The sequence below is a fragment of the Physeter macrocephalus genome, chromosome 4 (assembly GCF_002837175.3).
Source record: "Physeter macrocephalus isolate SW-GA chromosome 4, ASM283717v5, whole genome shotgun sequence".
Taxonomy (NCBI): Eukaryota; Metazoa; Chordata; class Mammalia; order Artiodactyla; family Physeteridae; genus Physeter; species Physeter macrocephalus.
Window position 1 is genome coordinate 116,842,830 of NC_041217.1, and position 19,115 is coordinate 116,861,944.

The 19,115-nt window shown below is 41.7% G+C and overlaps 1 protein-coding gene across 1 annotated transcript in view; it reads right to left on the reverse strand.

Annotated features, from left to right (window-relative positions):
• Positions 1 to 19,115, reverse strand: part of AK5 (adenylate kinase 5) — a 244,602-nt gene that overhangs the window by 112,103 nt on the left and 113,384 nt on the right. Inside the window, exon 7 of the mRNA XM_007111492.2 lies at positions 3,724 to 3,814. Coding sequence (XP_007111554.1) covers positions 3,724 to 3,814 — 91 coding nt within the window. The remainder of the gene's footprint in view (positions 1 to 3,723; positions 3,815 to 19,115) is intronic.

Sequence of the window (19,115 nt, forward strand, 5' to 3'; positions counted from 1 at the left end):
ATATATATATATATATATATATATCCTGGCAGTACTTGGGACTAGAAGGAAGCTCCTCGAGGGAACTGGGTGTTAGGGGACTGTTCTGGGTGAGAAGAGAAGGGGGGATTTTTTTTTTTTTTTTTAGTTACTCCATGACAGCGGTGGGGGAAGGGAGGAAGAGAGGGAGAAGAGGGTAGAAGTCAACCTAGGAAAACGGGGAAAGGCTGTGCTGCATAAGATGTGGTCTCTCCCTGCGACCCCTCAAATCCTCAGCAAAGATACTAACCTATACTTAACCTTTTTAATGGGACAGCCGCATGCTTTATACACATAAGCCATTTACTCTTCACAACTGTCCTATGAGGTAGCGCTAATATTCTTTTCTTATAGATGGGGACACTGAGGCCCAGAGACACTGAGTGATGTAGGCAGATGACTGCTAGAAGTATTACTGGAGGGCTCCATGGAGGAGGAAACACCACAGACAGGGTGCAGAGGTTCAGGGGCTGGCATTCTCTGGCCTGGAGGCAAGCAAATGCACACTCTGCTCTGAAGCCAAAGGAAATTTGGTGTGGCTGTGAGGTGACAGGCCCAGGTGAGTAGCCCAGCGGAGGTGGCCAGCTAGAAGAGAAAGGGCTAATGTGGCATCTCGCATGACATTCATACCGGGTTTCAAACCAACGCTCACATATACTCTCTGTCTTCATGAAGTCTTGCACTCTTGTAAAGGAAATAGATTTTTAACAAACAATCCTATACCTAATTATATAATCACAGTTGCGATGAATGCCCTGAAGGTAAAGGGCAGAGCACTACACAGGGATGTAGTCTGGGATGGGGTCTGAGAACGTTTCCTTGAGGAAATCACGCTGCCGGGCCAGGTGAAGGACGGGATGAAGAAGTGAGAGAGTAGAGCGATGCAAATGGAGATAGGTGGTTCCAAGTACTTTGTGCAAATGGCCAGAGGCGGGAAGGTACCTGAGGCATTCAGGAGCTGGAGGAAGCTGGTGTGAGGGAGGGGAGAGGTGACGCTCTGACAGGGACAGGACCACTGCAGGAAAGCTAAGGATATTTTTGTCACGGTAAGAACCCTGGTGCTCAGCCTGCAGGAAAGTCATGGAAGGTTTTGCTTTGTTTTGGTTTTTGTCAGGTGATCAGAGCTGCATTCTGGGAGGATCCCTATGGCAGCAACAGGATTCCTAACAGACGGCCGGGCCGGGCCAGGAATGACAAAGGCTTCGATGAGTTCGCTAGGGATAGTGAAGGAGGCCTGGACTCCCAAGGTGTCTCTGAGGAACGACGATCCATGATCGGTGTGAGGTGTGAGGGCAGGGACACTTTTGCCTGGCTCTCTTAAAAGAGAAAAACGGCGTGATCCCCCTTGCATGCGGAACCTAAAAATGTCAAATACATAGAGGCAGAGAGTAGAATGGTGGTTGCCACAGACACCCAGGTGGGGGAAATGGGGAGATTTTGACCAAAGGGTACAAAGTTGCAGTTACGTAGGAAGAATATGCCTAGAGATCCGATGCACAGCAAGGTGACGACACTTCATAATGTGTATTGAATACTGGAAAATTGCTAAGAGAATATGTTTCAGATGCTCATTCATCAAACACAGAAGAATGGTAACTATATGAAGTATGTTAATTAGCTGGACTGTAGTAATCATTTCACAAATCAAATCATCGTGTAGTACATCTTAAAAATATACGATTTTTATGTAAAAAATTTAAAGGAATTGAAAGCTATTCACGTGGAGGTGATATGGGAGCAGTGGGGCAGCTGAGATTCTGCAGAGAGAGGATTCAGGAGAAGGGAAGAGCCAAGGGAGAAAACCTGGCGGCTCCCGAGTCACAGAGCAGAGGCCACGGACATGGCTTGTTTAATTGACTGAGTCACCAACATTTACAAGCCGGGAGATTTCACCTGCTGGTGCAGGTTTCTGTTTTCTCTGGAAAGAGAGAAGGATACAGCAACACTGGCCCATTCCTTAATGGCACAGTAACCTGGGGCTGTGAAGTGGCTGCCTCTGGAAGGGGAGGTATGGCTTATTTCTGGTTTCCCACAAGCCCTCCAGGGTTCCCTTCGCTCACCAGGGCTGTTACAGATAGAACAGGTTTACTTTAAGGCTGGAGCAGAACCCAGTTTTCAGGGGTCTTGGAAGTGGAAGGGAGCTAGGGGGAGTTGAGGCTGTGAGCACAGACCCCTCTGTTCATAAGCTCGGAGTTGTAGAGAGGAAGGAGTGGTCTCCTGGAAACCTCTGCTATGGGCCAGGCACCGTGCACTCTACCAAGGGGACATGAAGAGGACAAAGACACAGTTTACTGAATTGCACACAAGCCAGCCCAGCTACATCACTATAGGACGAGGCTACTTTGGAGAAATGCTACTTGAGAGCCATAAAGTGCTGGGAGTTCTAAAGGAGGGGCGGCTTAAATCTTCTCCTCTGCTCCACTGTTTGGAAACTGAGGGTATCTAGCCGATAGATATTTGTTGTTAGAGGTCTAAATGAATGTTCTAAATGAATCATTAAAATAAAAGCACAGGTGTCACGGCAGTTTTCAGAGCAGTGGTACTTCTGTTTACATGATCTTACATGCTTCTCAACACTCCTTCTTGTCCTGCAATAGGCCATCTTTCTGTAAATATCACTGGAAAATGAGGCAGGTGAGTTTACGTCAGCTGTCTGTGCTCTGCGGGTCTGTCCAGAAAGACTACTGCCTTTTAAAAAACTCTGTCTTTCTTCGAACCTACTCGCAGTGAGCTTCAAATGCAGCTTCAAACTTTTAGGTGTTCAGCCTTTTTCTTTACAGGCCTGGAACTTTTGGTCTTTATTCACTGAGGCCATAACTGAGAAGAAAGGTGAGGACTGAGAAAGATTTGAGAGTCATCCACGTAGAATTGATGGTTGAAACCAGGACAGACAAGGAGCTGACCCAGAGAAAGAGTAAAAGAGAGTGAGAGAAGGGTCAAGGACAGAAATGTGAGTACCGCCTACTTAAAGGGGTATGATTACCCTGCACGATTGTCCAACGTCAAACTTCTAGACATAGGAAGAGAAGGGGCAGGGCCACAACAGGGGCTGTGGGTCAGGATGGGAGCAGCTATCACACCAAAGAGGAGGCTTTCCCCAGGTGGCACAGGAGAGACATGTATGAGTCAGGGAGTTCTGGAGAAACTGTAACTTTTATTGTTGCACAAATTGTGGGTTAGACCAGTTTTTTAAAATTATAGTAACAGAGGTCCTTTGCTACATTGTGACTGCCTGCTAATCTGCACTTTCAATGACTGGAAGAAAGGCAGTAACTGTTAAGAGCCAGATGTATGGATCTTTTCCATGTCGTTTTGTGCCTTTATTTTTTTTAATTTTTTTTATTTATTTTTTTTTTGTGGTATACGGGCCTCCCTCTGTTGTGGCCTCTCCCGTTGCGGAGCCCAGGCTCCGGACGCGCAGGCTCAGCGGCCATGGCTCACGGGCCCAGCCGCTCCGTGGCATGTGGGATCCTCCCAGACCGGGTCGCGAACCCGGTTCCCCTGCATTGGCAGGCGGACGCGCAACCACTGCGCCACCAGGGAAGCCCTGTGCCTTTATTTTTAAACCAGAAGGTGTAAAGACCTGAGGACAACATCATCCTTAGGACCTTACGGCAGTTTGTTGAGCTCCAACATTACTACAAAGCCCTAGACGCTTGGCAGGGGATCAGGGTATACTGCAGCCCAAAGGACACAGTGACTTACCTGCTGCAGCCTCTTTGTTTGGAAATAACTTGCTGTCAACTGCCATGCTGATGTCATAGAACACCTCATCCTCGTCTCGGTCGGCATCAAACTGGGAGAAATCAGGACAGACAAGTTGGGAACGTGAGGATACATAAATTAATTCATTCCAAAATCTAATGAACATGCATCACACAACTGTATCTCTAATGAAACAGGACAACAGGAACTGAGTCTTTAATCAGATATTTAGAGGGTTTTTCAAGCCCGGACCTCATATCAAACAGAGAGGGGTGTTAGGGAGTAAGTGCACAGTCACTCACGGTTAAGAAAATTGTGTAGAATTTTCTTAATTTCTAAAACAAGCTTTGGAAAAACCCATAACTTGTGCTTTTCTGGCTCTTAGTTTTGTTTTGAAATCCTCCCCGCCGCCGCCTCCTTCATGAAAAAATATTTCTAAACAACATGGGGATAGATTTTCTAATTTATTGTTAAAAAAAGAAAAAAGAGACCCCTCAAACCAAATTGTAGCTACTATACAAATATTATAGATGCTATTCTATAGGTATAGTCTACAGACACTATAGGTTTAGATGTAACAAAAATTATGGATTCAAATATTTTACCATTCTCTAAAATTTACAAAATTTTAAATATTAAAAATGTGGTTACATTTATAAATCCTCTATTTCTCAAGTTGTTCAGTGGTTTTTAAATATTTATTTATTTGGCTGTGCTGGGTCCTAGTTGCAGCACGTGGGATCTTCACTGCTGCGTGCGGGGTCTTTAGTTGTGGCATGTGAACTCTTAGTTGCAGCATGTGAGATCTAGTTCCCTGACCAGGGATTGAACCAGGGCCCCCTGCACTGGGAGTGTGGAGTCTTAGCCACTGGACCACCAGGGAAGTCCCTCAGTGGTTTTTAGAAATACACTTTTGTCTCTTTGGTTTTTTTAAATAGGCTTACTGAGTTATAACTGATATACAATAAACTGCATGTATTTAAAGTGTACAAAATGATAAGCTTTGACATCTGTATACACCTGTGAAACCATGATAAAAATCAAAATAGTGAACATCTCCGTCACCTCCCCCCAAAGTTTCCTCGTGCCCCTTGGGAATCCCTTCCTCCTGCCCCCCCTGTCAGGTAATCATTGGTATGTTTTCTGTGACTAGAGATTACTTTGCATCTTCTAGAATTTCATGTAAAAGGAATTGTACAACATGAAATATTTTTGTCTGGATTCTTTCACTCTGCACAATTATTTTGAGATTTATCAAGTTTATTCCTTTTCATTGCTGAGTAGTATTCCATTGTATGGATATACTACTAATTCCATCCTGGGTATCCTTCATATTGGACATTGTAGTTTTTATCCATAGATGTTTGATTTGAGTCTTTAAAAATATCTATGTTTCTATTTAAGGTTTTAAACACATTAAATACAATTATAATAACTTCTAATATCCTTGTCTACTAATTCCTACAACTGAGTTGGTTTTGATTGATTTCCCCCATTATTATGGGGCATATTTTCCTGTTTCTTTGCATGCCTGTTAATTTTTTATTGGATGCCGGGCATTGACAATTTGACCACGTTGGATGGTAGGTGTTTTTGTATTTCTATATTCTTGAGCTTTATTGTGGAATGCAGTTTAGTTACTTGGAAACAACTTGATCCTTTCAGGTCTTGTGTTTAAGATTTGTTGGACTGGACCAGAGCAGTGTTTAGTTTAGGGTTAATCATTCCTCCCTGTTGAGGCAAGACACTTTGAAGTACTCTACCCATTTCCTTGTGAATTAAGGGACTTTCCAGTCTGGCTGTAGAAACAGGCACTCTTCTCAGGCTGGTGTGAGCCCCAGCTACTGATCCTGCTGATCCTTTTGGGTGGTTTTTCCCTCAACTTTGGGCAGTTTGCTCATATGCATGCCCTGATTAGTACTCTGCTGGATGCTGGAGGGGAACCCTCTGCAGATCTCCAGAGTTCTCTCTCTGTGCATCTCTGGTACTCTGTCCTCTGCAATCCAGCCACCTTGGGTCTCTTGCACTCTCAGCTCCATTTCCTCAACTCTTGGAGTCTACCCATCTCCACAAGGCTTCGTTCTCCCTGCACTGTAGCTGGAAAGTCTCCAGTAATAAGCTGGGGGCAATCGCAGGGCCCACCACATTTACTTCCTTTCTCTCAGGGAATCACCTCATTGTCTGACGTCCAGGGTCTTAAAATTGGTTTTTTTTTTTTAATATATATTTTCTGTTAATTTATTTCTGTTTGTTTCATGGGAGGGAAAATACAGTCTCTTTTATTCCGTCTTGGTTTTTAATGTTAATTATTATCTTGAAGATATTTGAAAAGATTTAAGTGATTTATTCCTTTATATTTTCCTACTGAAGTGCTTCATTATTTTTAGTGAGAGGAATTTAGAAGCCTAAATTAGGAAGTTATTACCTAATCTCCCCTTACACAGTTAAAGCTCATCGTATGGTGCTTTAAAGTACTTTCACTATGCCACATCAGCCCACGGGAAAGGTGAGGCACATCGTCTTGTTTCCATCTTACAGGTGAGGAAATACCTACTCAGATATTATGGCTTTCTCAAGTCAAACAGCTAACAAGCAGGAGAGGTAGGAATTGCACTTAGGATGACTGACACTTTCCATCCTATCAGGCTACATGTGACCATCATAGTCAGACAAATATAGCCCTGCTTCTCAAATGAGTGTTAACACAGCCCTTTTGTCTAAACGCAAGGGCGAGAAAAGCAGATGGTGGTTAGGGCAGATACGAGGGGACCACCAAGGCAAGATTAGTGCCACCTTAATGCACTGCTTCCCACACCCATAGACCATGGCTGGTTTTTTTCCTTTCAAAATGTCTGTCAGCTATCATCAGTAAGGGGTAAGTTCTACTAAGAGGGGGTTTCTTTTTATTTTTTTCTTGGGCTTTTGAAAGATGGGTGGCAGCATATCATTTTATAAATAAAAAAGCATAAGCTTGTGTTTTAGCCATAGTTCCCCAGAAAACAGAACCTAAGGCAAAACTTATAGGTTAACACTTTATTGGGGGTGCGCGTATGCATGTAACCCCAGGGCAGTAAGTTGGAAAGAAAAAGGGAAGTGAGACAAAGAAGGAAGCAAAACAAATGTAAGGTGGCATGTTACTGATCTGGGCCCCAGCTTCACAAAGTCACAGCTGGTCTCCAGAAAGGCTAAATGGAACCAGTACATCTCAGAACAGTCTGGGGAGGGAGGTAGGGAGAGGCATTTATATGCTGTCCTTTCAGTTTCCTGCTTCCACTGGTCCAAGTTTTCCTTATGAAGTTAAGTCCCCCCACCTCTTGGTTGTGCTTCCTAGACCCCGGGGCAGCCCCTGGGAAGCCAGATCCCATGCCCCAGGGAGTGGCAAAGCATCTGGATCTAGACGTGCTGGAAGGTGCCCAACCCCCTGCAGGTCTGGTCTGGTTGGGCCTGGGAGCCATCTCTGCACAGGCTCCCACCAGGCTGGGGACGATGAAGCCCAGCCTTCATCCTTAAGAGGCTGGCTGGGTCCGTCAGCCACACTGGAAGGCAGGGCATCGGTGGACAGCTCTCCATTCAACAAGTGACCGAGGCCCAGGGCACATGGGCCAAGTGAGTCAGGGGAAGCTTGTAAACTGGCTTAGGCAGCTTAAAACTCAACCAGAGCTTGATTTGAATTTCTGCTTTCCCTGTAGCAGCAGTCTGATCTTGAACAACTTATTTCCCTGTTCTTAGCATATATACAATGTGATTATTGTGAGGACTAAAGAGATGGTGTATTTAATACCCCAATACAGAGCCTGGCATAACTGCAGTCCTTCTTTTTCCTCCTTAAGGCTGAGGGAGTATGTTCTATAGACCTTTGATTGCTTCCGTACTTTGAACAAGGCGTGTGTATGCTACACACACACACACACACACACACACACACACGCATACACTTTTTTTTTAAACTTGGGGATTGTGTAATAAGGAATACAACTGACTTTGAGATTTTCTAGGAGATATTCTATCCTCCAATTGATTTGAACAAGGATATGTTTAGCTCTGGCAGAATAAAGTACTTAATTGTCCAATCCAAAAGGCAAAATGCAAAAAGTAAAACATCATTCATGAAAGCATTCAACAATTATTTGCTGAGTATCTACTATGTCCTAGGTAGATTCTTCAACTGACCACTCTTAAGTGATTGGACTACGAACAAGGAGCCCCAAGGAAGGAAGATGACACCCACACAGCCAACTCAAATCTGGGATTATACAGATGTTGCTGAAACCCACTGACTCTTGCATCAGGACCACAGAAGTTAACCTAGACTTCCTTATTTTCTGTAACATCCCACTTTGACAGCTCCAGGACTAGCATGGGACTCTTGTCTCTAGTCGTTTGGCAAATTATGTGGCATACGGACCTTGGAGAGCATTCTGATTGAGTACTCTCAGGACAACTGCCACTTAATGGACAAAGATGTTTACAAAATGGTAACACTCAGTGATGGAGAGCTTGTGTGTATGGTGAGTAGAGAAGTGGCTTTTCAATCATCAGACTTTTTACTTACTATCTGTTTTTGCACAAACCGTACACATCCGTGGTTCTCAACCAGGAATAATTTTGTCCACCCCTCCCACCCCTGCCCTAATATTTGGCAATGCTGGTAGATATTTTTGGTTGTCACAACTGGAAGGGGGGAGGCTACTGTCTAGGGGCGCTGCTAACTATCTTACAGTACACAGGACAGCCCTCTCACAATGGAGAATTATCCAGTCTAAAATGTCAATAGTGCTGAAATTGAGAAACCCTCATCTACACCAAAGCATTCTCAGTTTTTGGGTTTCTAAATAGTGTTTAGAAACTCAAGTAGAAATGATCTCCTTCCTTTCCTTTCTCCCTCCATCCCTCCCTCCCTCCCTCCCTCCCTTCCTCCCTCCCTCCCTCCCTTCCTTCCTTCCTTCCTTCCTTCCTTCTCTCTCCTTCTCTCTCTCTCTCTGATTTTGACCTGCAAGAACCCGTGCTGTAAACTTCAAAATACAGAGGATAGTAGAAGTGATAATACTGCAGGGGTAGCATAGGTATAGGGTGACGAAGGTTCTAGAAATAACAGTTTCTATAGATCTCGTGGGTCAGAAACGAGCTTTGGGGGCAGATGTAACTGTATGCCACTAGGCCAGATGATGTCCGAGGTTGTTCCCAGCTCTGAAATTCTGTGATTAGGTGGGCCCTTTATCTTTTTGGTGATCGTTATTTAATATCTAGCAATCTTAGCAAACCTCTTTTCTTATTCTGAGGGAAAGACCTCGCAGAGGACACAGTCTGTATGATTTGTTTTATGTCATATAATGTAAGAGGGCTGGGGAGGTCAACTGGAAATTTCAAAATGAGATGCTTACCAAATTCCCCAGTTCACTCACAACATGTTTTAAGTTGAATAACAAATGTTGTAACAGCTTTCAAAATCATACAAAATATATCTAGATTAGGAAAGGAAATTATAGTAGATTGAGCAGAATTAGGCACCATCTGAGGAGAAAGCAACAATGACAGTTTGCAATTTTAATGGCAGAAATGAGTTCTCGTTTGTTTTCTTTTGGCTCTGATTTTCAGACTGCAAGAGGCTGCCCAGATCTTCTCCACAGAGACAAGGCATTCTGTATTCTTAGCTCTGCTAGCTGAGAATGTTAGGTGTATAAAATATCCTAAAAGGACTCGAAAGGGAGGATAACAGTTCAGTCTTTCTAGATTCCACTTTCATTAAACTTAGCTCTGTCTCCTATATTTTCTCTGCATCAACATTTGAAAAGGAAATAAATTGGCTCTGTTATTAGTATTGTCTCAGTTTTATATATCCCATAAGTATCATTCTCTGAGCATCATACCAGCTTCTTCAACATTTTACTTCTCCCCGGTGTCCTGCAAGGGATTTCAACTAAGTATGCTTTCTACCAAATGGTTTTCATCATTTGGTACTGGAGATCCTTCAACATGCAAAACACTGGCCCTTCAAATCTTTTCTTTTATATGTCTTGAGACTTCCTTCTAAAGAATTGATTGGTTGGTGTCCTCTTTACAGTACTTTGTTTTCCTCCAACAAAAATTGGAGTTTGCACTAAAATAGTGATCATTAAAAAACTTGTGGTCCCGGGAGTGAAATCTGTAGTTATGAGAGATGGAGTAATCACAGTTTATATTATTCTGCAGAACTGTGTTTCTAAAGCTTCATAATTAAAAACAAAATTTGAAGAGAAGCATCGAAGTAGATTTGGTTGGGGGTGGGGTGGGTAGGGACCGCATTCTGTCTGGGAAAGCCAAATCATGTAGGTGGTGGAACCAGGATCCGAATCCACATCTGTCTACGTCGAACTGCCAAGGCTGTCAGGATCAGCTCTCAGCTCCATGGGGCAGCCATAGATCTTAGCTGGGCTCTTGCAGAACAAACCAGAGTGAGAGCCCTAAAGGAGTACTCAGGACAGACTGAAGCCAAGCCAAGCCAGGTCCAGATGCAATATACTCAAATATTCTTGATCTTGTTTTCCATTTTGAGGCCATAGTAGGTGATTTTATTTCTCTGTATAATATGTGTATCCTGCCAGATGCATGTGTCTGTTGGCAGAAGAACCTCTCTGCAGGCTGGCCAGGAACATCGGAAGGAGCAAGGACAGGCAAAGCTGACCGCAAGAGGCAGAAGATGTCCCAACTCCAAATAAAGCTCTCTCTCGTGGTCTTTAGCTTAAAGTTATCAATTTCACAGGGAAGTTGGCTACTGCTTCTCCATCCTCTTTGTCTACTGTTGACTCTAGTTGTACCTTCCCCAGTAGCCTTCTACAACTTAAACAACCCTGCCCTTTACTTTGTTAAGAGGACTGAAGTCATCTAGCGTGGATTCTGTTTTTCTCCTCTCATTACCACTCAATCCTTCCTCAGTAATCAAAGAAAGAGTAGGCCTACCCTCCTTCTAAGAGCCTCTCTGGGGTTGGAGAGTAGATTTCTGGTCTGGGTCCATTTTCAGTCTAGCACTTCCTATAGAAGCTGCTCTGGGTTTGCCCCAGGGGTTCCCTATCCACCAGCACCTGAGGCGCAGCCTTGGCTCAGATGATCCTCCTCACATCCCAGCCAGGGCTTCAGCCCTGCCCCCGATTGCGGGGCAACATTCCAGACCCCTTTCCCAGAGCTCCTTACTCTGGTTGTCTCATTAGGGGATGGTGGATCCAAAGCCAGACCGCCTGCAATAAGAGGGGAGAGACTAGGTCTCAGGACTTGCAGAAGGTTGCTGGGAAAAGTCAAAGCTTAAAGAATCCAAGTTGGTGGTGGAAACTGGGTCTGGAACAATTTTTGAGCTGAATGGTATGTGGCTACAGTAGCTGATTTTTAATACTTTGCAGGCTGAAGTGGAGCTCTAGAGCAGACATCCTCAGACTGAGCAATGTCCAGATAATGAACTGACATCAAGTGCTCAATATTTTGCTCATGGATCTGTTGACACTATGAGAGGACAATTTTCAGGTTAAGTTGCTCCATGTGTCATCTTAAAAAAAAGCCAAACTCCAGAAACAAGAGAGTAGAATGGTGGTTGCCAGGGCCTAAGGGGTGGAGGAAATGGGGAGATGTCAGACAAAGGGTACACATTTCCATTATAAGATGAATAAATTCTGTGGATCCAATATTCAACATGGTGACTACAGTTAACAATACTGTATCGTATACTAGAAAGTTGCTAAGAGAGTAGATCTTAAGTGTTCTCACCACACACACACACACACACACGCGCGCGCACACACACACACTGTAATCATGTGAGGTGATGGGTGTGTTAACAACCTTATCGTGGGAATCATTTCACAACGTATATGTGTATCAAATCATCTCATTGTATATCTGAAACTTATACAATGTAATATGTCAATTATATCTCAAGCTGGAAAAAAAGTGAAGTAAAATTAAGTTGCCACAGACAGCATATATATAAAAGGCATATATATCCTTTTTGGCCTTGCCTTGAGCCTTGTGGCATCAGTTCCCTGACCGGGGATTGAACCCGGGCTCTTGTCAGTGAAACCACGGAATCCTAACCACTAGGCCAGGGAACTCATTTTTTTTTTTTTTTGGCTGTACTGCGTGGCTTGCAGGATCTTAGTTCCCCGACCAGAGATCGAACCTGTAATTAGTCTAATGGAGGTGTAGCTGAAAAAACCCCCTATTTTAGTACACGTGAACGGATTTAATATATTTTTAAGATGATACTACTAAATGATGCGTTGCTTCTCACTCAGAAGTTAATTAAAGAAATAGATCTGCAGCCCAGAAAATAGGTTGATACAGTGGATTTTGTCAGATAAGAAAAGTTTTAGAATATGTCTTAGGATCAGGATGGATCTACAAGATGCAATTCAACTCAGTAAAGATTTATCGAGCACCTACTTTGTCCCAGGTATGCGCTGGGTACTGAAAATACATGAAAAGAGGATTAAATCATGTTAGGTTTTCTGTAATTATTAAGGCACAAACAAGGATTAAAATACTTTGAAAAGATTTGATAAAGAAAGGTTACAGGAAGAAAATGGAGGAAAATAGGCAAGATATACTCACTGTGGACAAGAATCACATCACGTGGTTCCTATATTTTCTCTACTGCACCTAGCAGGGTGCTGAGCCCAGTGGTTAGACAACAAATACTTGTCAGACTCAATTAACCAGAAAATTCAATTAATTAAAATACCCTTTCCCTTCCTATTTTCTCTTTTTTTCCTCTCCTCCCAGCATTCCAGCAATTTGAGACTTTATAAAACTACAAGGCGGTGGCATAAAGATTTAAACCTCTGCCAAGAAATCGTCCAAACTAAAACTAGTTAAGAGCCTCAGAAGTCAAATTTCAGCCTCCTGTGACATTTGGTACCTTTCATAATTACAGGCTCCGTTCTCTCTAGTGCTCAAAAGTCTCCTCTGTAGAGCCCTAAGTGGTACCCTGGAAGCCTGAAAAAACCACTGGCTGCCAAAGCACCAGATGTGTGACTAGGGACTATTTTAGGCCTCGGGAAGATAGGCTCATTCTTTCTTTTACTAATTTTTTCCTTTCCTTTTTTTTTCCCAGTTGAGATGCTTCATTCTTTTATTTTTAAAAATATCTCACCAGTGGTGTTGACTTTAACAACCCTAGCCAAATGTGGCCAGTTCATAATTATATGGGAGATTTAGTGGAGATCAAGTGGAATCAAAGAGATAGCTCAGAAAACGAAAAACAAAGGGAAATGTATCTTGCAATGTCAACACGGGACCTTAGAATGAAACATGTTGCTTACAAGCAGAAAAAGAGTTAGGATTTTAAATCAAATTCCTTTTGAGTTAATACACACTTTCTATGTTACCAGTACTGAGAGAGTGTCTCTCTATACAAATTTCTTTAGGATGGCATTTAACACTGATGAAAACAGATTTTATTGGAGTAGCCAGCAATTGTTCTGGATAATAAAATAGCTCTTAGAAGAATCATGCTAATGTTTCCCCTCGTTGGAGACATGGACAAGAAGTATTATAAGTATGACTTTGGGGAAATAATTTAATTTAATTCAGTCAAATATGGCAGTGCCTTTGCCCTCATGGAGTTTAGGGTCTATGTTGAGAAACTGATAAGTAAATCGTTAATAACAGTTCCGTGCAAGAAGGGCCTTGATGGGGTGTACATGGGGTGTCCTGGGGGTTGGGACCGTGCAGGTGGGCAGTGTGGGGTTAGGGGAGGGTCAGAGAAGGCTTCCTGGAGAAGCTGATCCATGAGTCAAAGTCTGAACAAGTGAGACTAAGTGAAGTGAAGAAAGGAAAGGAAGGGCATTTCTTTCAGTGACAAGGAATAAAGGTATGAAAGCCACAGTTTCTTGGAAGAAAATGAAGGTGACTTTGCCTTAAAATTTTGGGATTCACCTTCTGAGAAGGGATTGGGTGGTGATGCACCTTCTTGCTTCCTGAAGTTATTTGACGGCTTTCTTGGGGTTTTTGATCTGGTAGCTGCTTCCTCTACCAGAAATCCCTGGGCATGTGCATGTACTAACTGTGTGCTGGGCTGTGTCCACAGGAAGGTGACAGATGAGTTCATGGGCATAACAGTAGTTACCATTTATTAAGCACTTACTATCTGCCCGGCAATAGGCGAAGCACTTTGTAAACATCTCAATAACACCCAGAACAACCCGAGGTGTCACTCTCCCAAGGAAATAGTTAGCTCAGAAAGGTAATACTTATATAAGGTCAAAACTGGTGAAGAACAGGGCTTGGGTATGAACTCAGGTGTGTCTTACTTTTGTCTTACTCTACTACCCGTGTGCTCTTAAGAACTAAGCTACTTAGCTCTGTGAAGAATAAATCCTATGCAGTTAGTTATCCCACATTCATTTCTTTTTCTTTTTTTTTTAATTGGAGTGTAGTTGCTTTACAATGTTGTGTTAGTTTCTGCTGTGCAACGAAGTGAATCTGCTGTATGTATACATATATCCCCTCCCTCTGGGACCTCCCTCCCACCCCACCCCCCATCCTACCATCTAGGTCACCACAGAGCCCTGAGCTGAGCTCCCTGTGTTATACAGCAGGTTCCCACTAGCTATCAATTTTATACATGGTAGTGTGTATATGTCTTTTTCCCCTTTATTTTTAGTTTGAAGGTCATTTCCAATTTCAGAGCCATTTAAACAACCATCCTCATTTTTTCCTTTATGCACTAACCCCAGGTTTAGTACTTTGTGATAATGTGGTTAGTACCAAGTTCCCAAAAAACCAATCTGGTCTTTGTTTCAGAGTAATTAACTTATTAACAAGATGGCTATGGTTTGATGGTAAAAAGTTATTAAAAAAAAGAATGGAGGATTATTTAACAATTTAACAGCCATTGGGCCCTTTGGATAATTCAGCTATTTTGTTCCAAGTTTTAGGAAAAATATAAATGAAGCAAGAAAGAAAAATAAAATTATGAGAATGGAAATCAGATTTATAATAATAGGACTTATATTTCGGTCCATGGACAGAGGAGAGGAATTAATGTGCAAATGGATAAAAAATCCCTATAAATTCTTCTGATGCTGATTTTATGTGGTTTTAGCTGACTCAACTAAAAGGATGGTTACTCGTCACATTCCTCTGCTAAAGTCATTAGACCTTTGACTAGAAGCAACATGTAGAAAAAGAGATTACTTGTCGTTCATAAGCAATATCTATATTTTATTTGTTGAATTTTGAAGTGGGTCATCTAGAAATTCCATTGGCCACATATCACTCAACCAATCTTGCCCTCAGCAAATTCAAATCATGTGTAGCCCTGGGTTGATTCTGTTGGGTAAGTATGGTATTGATAGATCTTTCAGGCAGTAGCTGAGGTGGGTGGCTAGAGAGGAAGAAGATGAGTGAAAAGGGGATACAGATGCAGAATATGCCTCTATCTCATCCCATGGAAGCTTGTCCATGTGTGTCCTGTTTCACCTTCTCCATCGCTTTTGTTTGTTTGTTTGAGGCTAATTTTTGTTTAATTATTCCTCTTTTTCATTTTCAGATACACTTGAAGATACATCTTCCCTCAAAGATGAAATGAGCATAGCCTCTGAAAAGTGATTAGCCTCTGAGCTGTCTCCAGCCAAGTCTGCTTCTCTTTATGATTTATCTCTGCCATCGTGGACATGGTGAGCTTCCTCCTAAAGGGGTTGGGAACTGGTAAGCTTACCTAAGGTATAAAAGGTGCATAGTATTTGCAAAGCAACAGGCTTCTCCAAAATTTTATAGACAGCATTCCACATGGTACACATGGGACGTGCCAGTGGAGACCAAAGCCAATGAGAATCTGTTAAGAGCCTCAGGACAAAAAGCTGAGCCTGAGAAAACCAAAACTAATGTCAGTTTCAAATGCAACCTTCAGGCTCATAGAATAAGGCAGCTTTGATTACACAAAAGCAAAGGCAAATATATCAGCTTTTTCAAAATGATGAAGTGACTTTGTAGGATATTTTGGAAATTTATCACATCCTGCAAGACCTCTTGCAAGCTATTGGAAGGTTCTCATAGATGGTTTTCATTTACTCAAAAAATATTTGAGTACCTAACATGTGCTGTGGGTATGGTATGCAAAGATGTTTTACTCCAGCATCACATAGTAGAATAAAGAAGACTGCGTTTTTGCCTGTTATGAATGTCCTCTCCATTAAAGGTAAGTGAGAAAATGACACTATTGAGTGTGTGGAAACTTTTATTAATTTATTCATTAAAAACACATCTTGTGCACCTACTATATGCCATGCATTGGAGGTTCAGTGCTCGGTAAAATAATACTCTTGCCCTTGAATAATTCATAGTCCAGTGAGGGGACATTCACTTGAACATTAGTATAGAATAAAGACAGTCACAGAGCTATAGAGAAATGTACATGGGAGATCAGAGGAGAAAGGAGGATTAATTGGTTTCAGAGAGGAAAGGGGGATTAAGAAGGATGTGTGGATAGATGGGATTTGAGGATTAGAAAAAGTGTCAGAGGAGATGAGGGCATTTGAGTCCCAAATATTTAGGACCCATAAATACTCTTGTCTGGGTTTGTGGCTGCCCCAGATCTAAGAAAGATATTCTTCTTTATCTGACAACAATTTAGGAATCAGAAAACATGCAGCCAGATCTACACATTTCTTTATCTGGTTAGAGAATTAGGTTTCTCAATAATGTCAGTAATAATTCATTGTTTTGCTTTGACCACAGGTAACCCTCAAGGGAAATGATAAGGTGTAGAGAAAGACTCTTAAGCTAGATGACCTGGATTCAAATCCTAGCCCTACCATTACTAGTTGTGTGACTTTGTGATTCTCTAAGCCTCTTTCCTCATCCATAGAAGGGTGATAGCCATAGTGTCTACATCACATGGTTGTGGACTGCTAAAAGGGTTAAGTAAGAGAATCCATTATTACTGTAGAGCTTGGCACATAGTAAATCTCAAAAAGTGTTACCTATTACTATACTAGGGAGTAGCAAATGGTTGTCTATGTAGAATCACATTTCCTGGAAGCATTTAAAATGGGATAAATTCTTTTAAGTCTAAAATGATTTACATCTCTTTCTGACAACTTCTTAGGTCTCATCATTGCTTCTGCTTTTTAAAAATTTCCCTGGTTGTAAATCAACTATACACCTATAAAAATTTTTAAAAATCAATAAAAATCTCCCTGGCTTACATTTATTTTATAAATATCATTATAACATTGATAAAGGAAATAAAAGCCACAATAGCAACAAATCATCCCAATCTGTGCCTCACTTTCACTTTTCCACAATCTTTTTTGGACCAAACGTTCTGTAAGTGAGTAAATGAATAAATAAATGAATTGTGATCTCAACAGTTCTGTCTCAAAAAGAAGTATAAGGTATCATAAAAATCATGCCCTAAGAACTAGGCTACATTTCTGTGTTTACCCCCAAAGCTGGGAATAACTGTAATATAAAATGATTTCCTGAATTTTAAAATATTTAAAAAGAAGTCCCATCACTATTTCCTGGTAGGAAAGGCAAGAATGGAAGATTGAGGGCAAAGTAATAAATTTGGAATGAGAAACTACAGCAATGACGTTAATACTAGCACCAAAACAGGTTTCCACGGAGTATAAAAAACAGTCCTTTGGCCACTAAAAGGCCATTTCCTTTTGGCATAAAATCATGACCTACTTAGCGGTCTTGTCAGGAAAGTGAGAATCATGATTATGAATGTGCAGATTCAGGTTCTGCGTTTCCCTGGTCGCAATGAACACAGCTGGACCACAGCCGAGGGGGTTAAACAATCCCCTGAGCACCCACTGAAGAGAAGGCAATACGAGTTCTCTATTTAGAATTCAGATACATAATTTTTAAAGATTTGTAAGTAGCCAGATACTTATCTCAATTTAAGATAATATTAGTATTCATTTAAAATGTGTTATTTTAAGTTTTTCTTTAACATGTCAAGTGAATTACAGAGGGATGTGGCTTAAACTTTAAGTCACTTAGCTTATAAACGGCACAGAGCAAACTAGTAATTACCCTGAAGAAGAGCAAAGCCACTCATTAGAACGGCCCCAAATGTGTTTGAGGATTTCCCCCATAAGATTCATGAGAGTTTAAGTCTGGAAACTTGCTCCTTGGAGGAATACGGAAAAATAATTAACATCCATTTTAATCTCATGCCGTCTAATAGTATTCATGGTATATTTTTAACTGCAGCCAGGCCTAAACCTAAACAACCAATTTAGAAAGTATAATTATCAATGTGCTTATTCAGTGGTTAATCTATCACATAGCAGAGACAAAAAGACTGGGAATCTTCTAGATATTTCAACCACTCTGCATGTTCCAAGGATTCTAGAATTTCTTATTTTATTCAAGCACCATCTTGGAGTTGATATGCCTGGCCTTTTAGAAGGAGGGAGGTGCAGCTGGTAGTTCCATCTTTTACAAGGAAAATGAAGCCATTCTGTGACGCTATGAATGACCCAGGGTCAGTGGTTTTCAATATTTGTTATACTCTATTCCACCTTCCTCATTTCTGAGCATTTGGTATAATGAAGAGGTTAAGAGTGTGAGCTCTGATATCACACCAGCTATGTGACTCTGGAAAACACATCATCTCAGTTTCTGCAGGCGTAAAAGGGGGGTAATAACAGTTCCTACCTCACAAAAATAATCCATGCATAGTGTCTGCACATGGCAAATGTTTTATAAATGCTAGTTATTATTATTATCTATTTTTTATTATCTGGTTTTCGGTGTCTTTCCTGTAGCATCTATCCATTTATTTACCCACCCATTAGCTATTAATTGAGCACCTGCTATGGATAGACACTGGGCCACATCAATAGCCTGAGGATGTTTTTATTTGAAGAAGGTCCTGAGAGAGACAAATATATATACCAGGTTGGTAAACCCCTCCCCAGCTGCTGAGAGTATTGGCTGCTAACAGCTCACCCCCAGACCCTTTTCTGGAGGACTTCTCTTGGCTGACAGGTGCTGCCTGGAAGCAGCCCCCTATCCCCTGGGCCATCTCTGTGCAATTCTCTGTACGGAGCTGCTGGTGAGATCGGGCTGAGTCTGGACTGCTCCTGAAATTTTTAATTTGTATCTGCCTTCTTTCCTTGCCTTCTCCTGTTCCCCTCACTCAATGACAGGTGTCTTCTGAGAGCAATCCCTCGACAGACCCTCTCAGAAGCTCTGCTGCTGCAGAATCCAACCCAAGACAAAACATGCCCATGTACTATTCATATACAGATTTTGATAATGCAGCTTTCAAGTAAATATACCAATAATGATTCACCACAAATTTCCAGAACTTCTTTAAAATAAACAGATAAAAATAATCTATTGTTCTTCTAAAGGGATTGAACATGTACTTTTAAAGTATTCTTATTTTTTTTTTTTTTTTTTTTTTT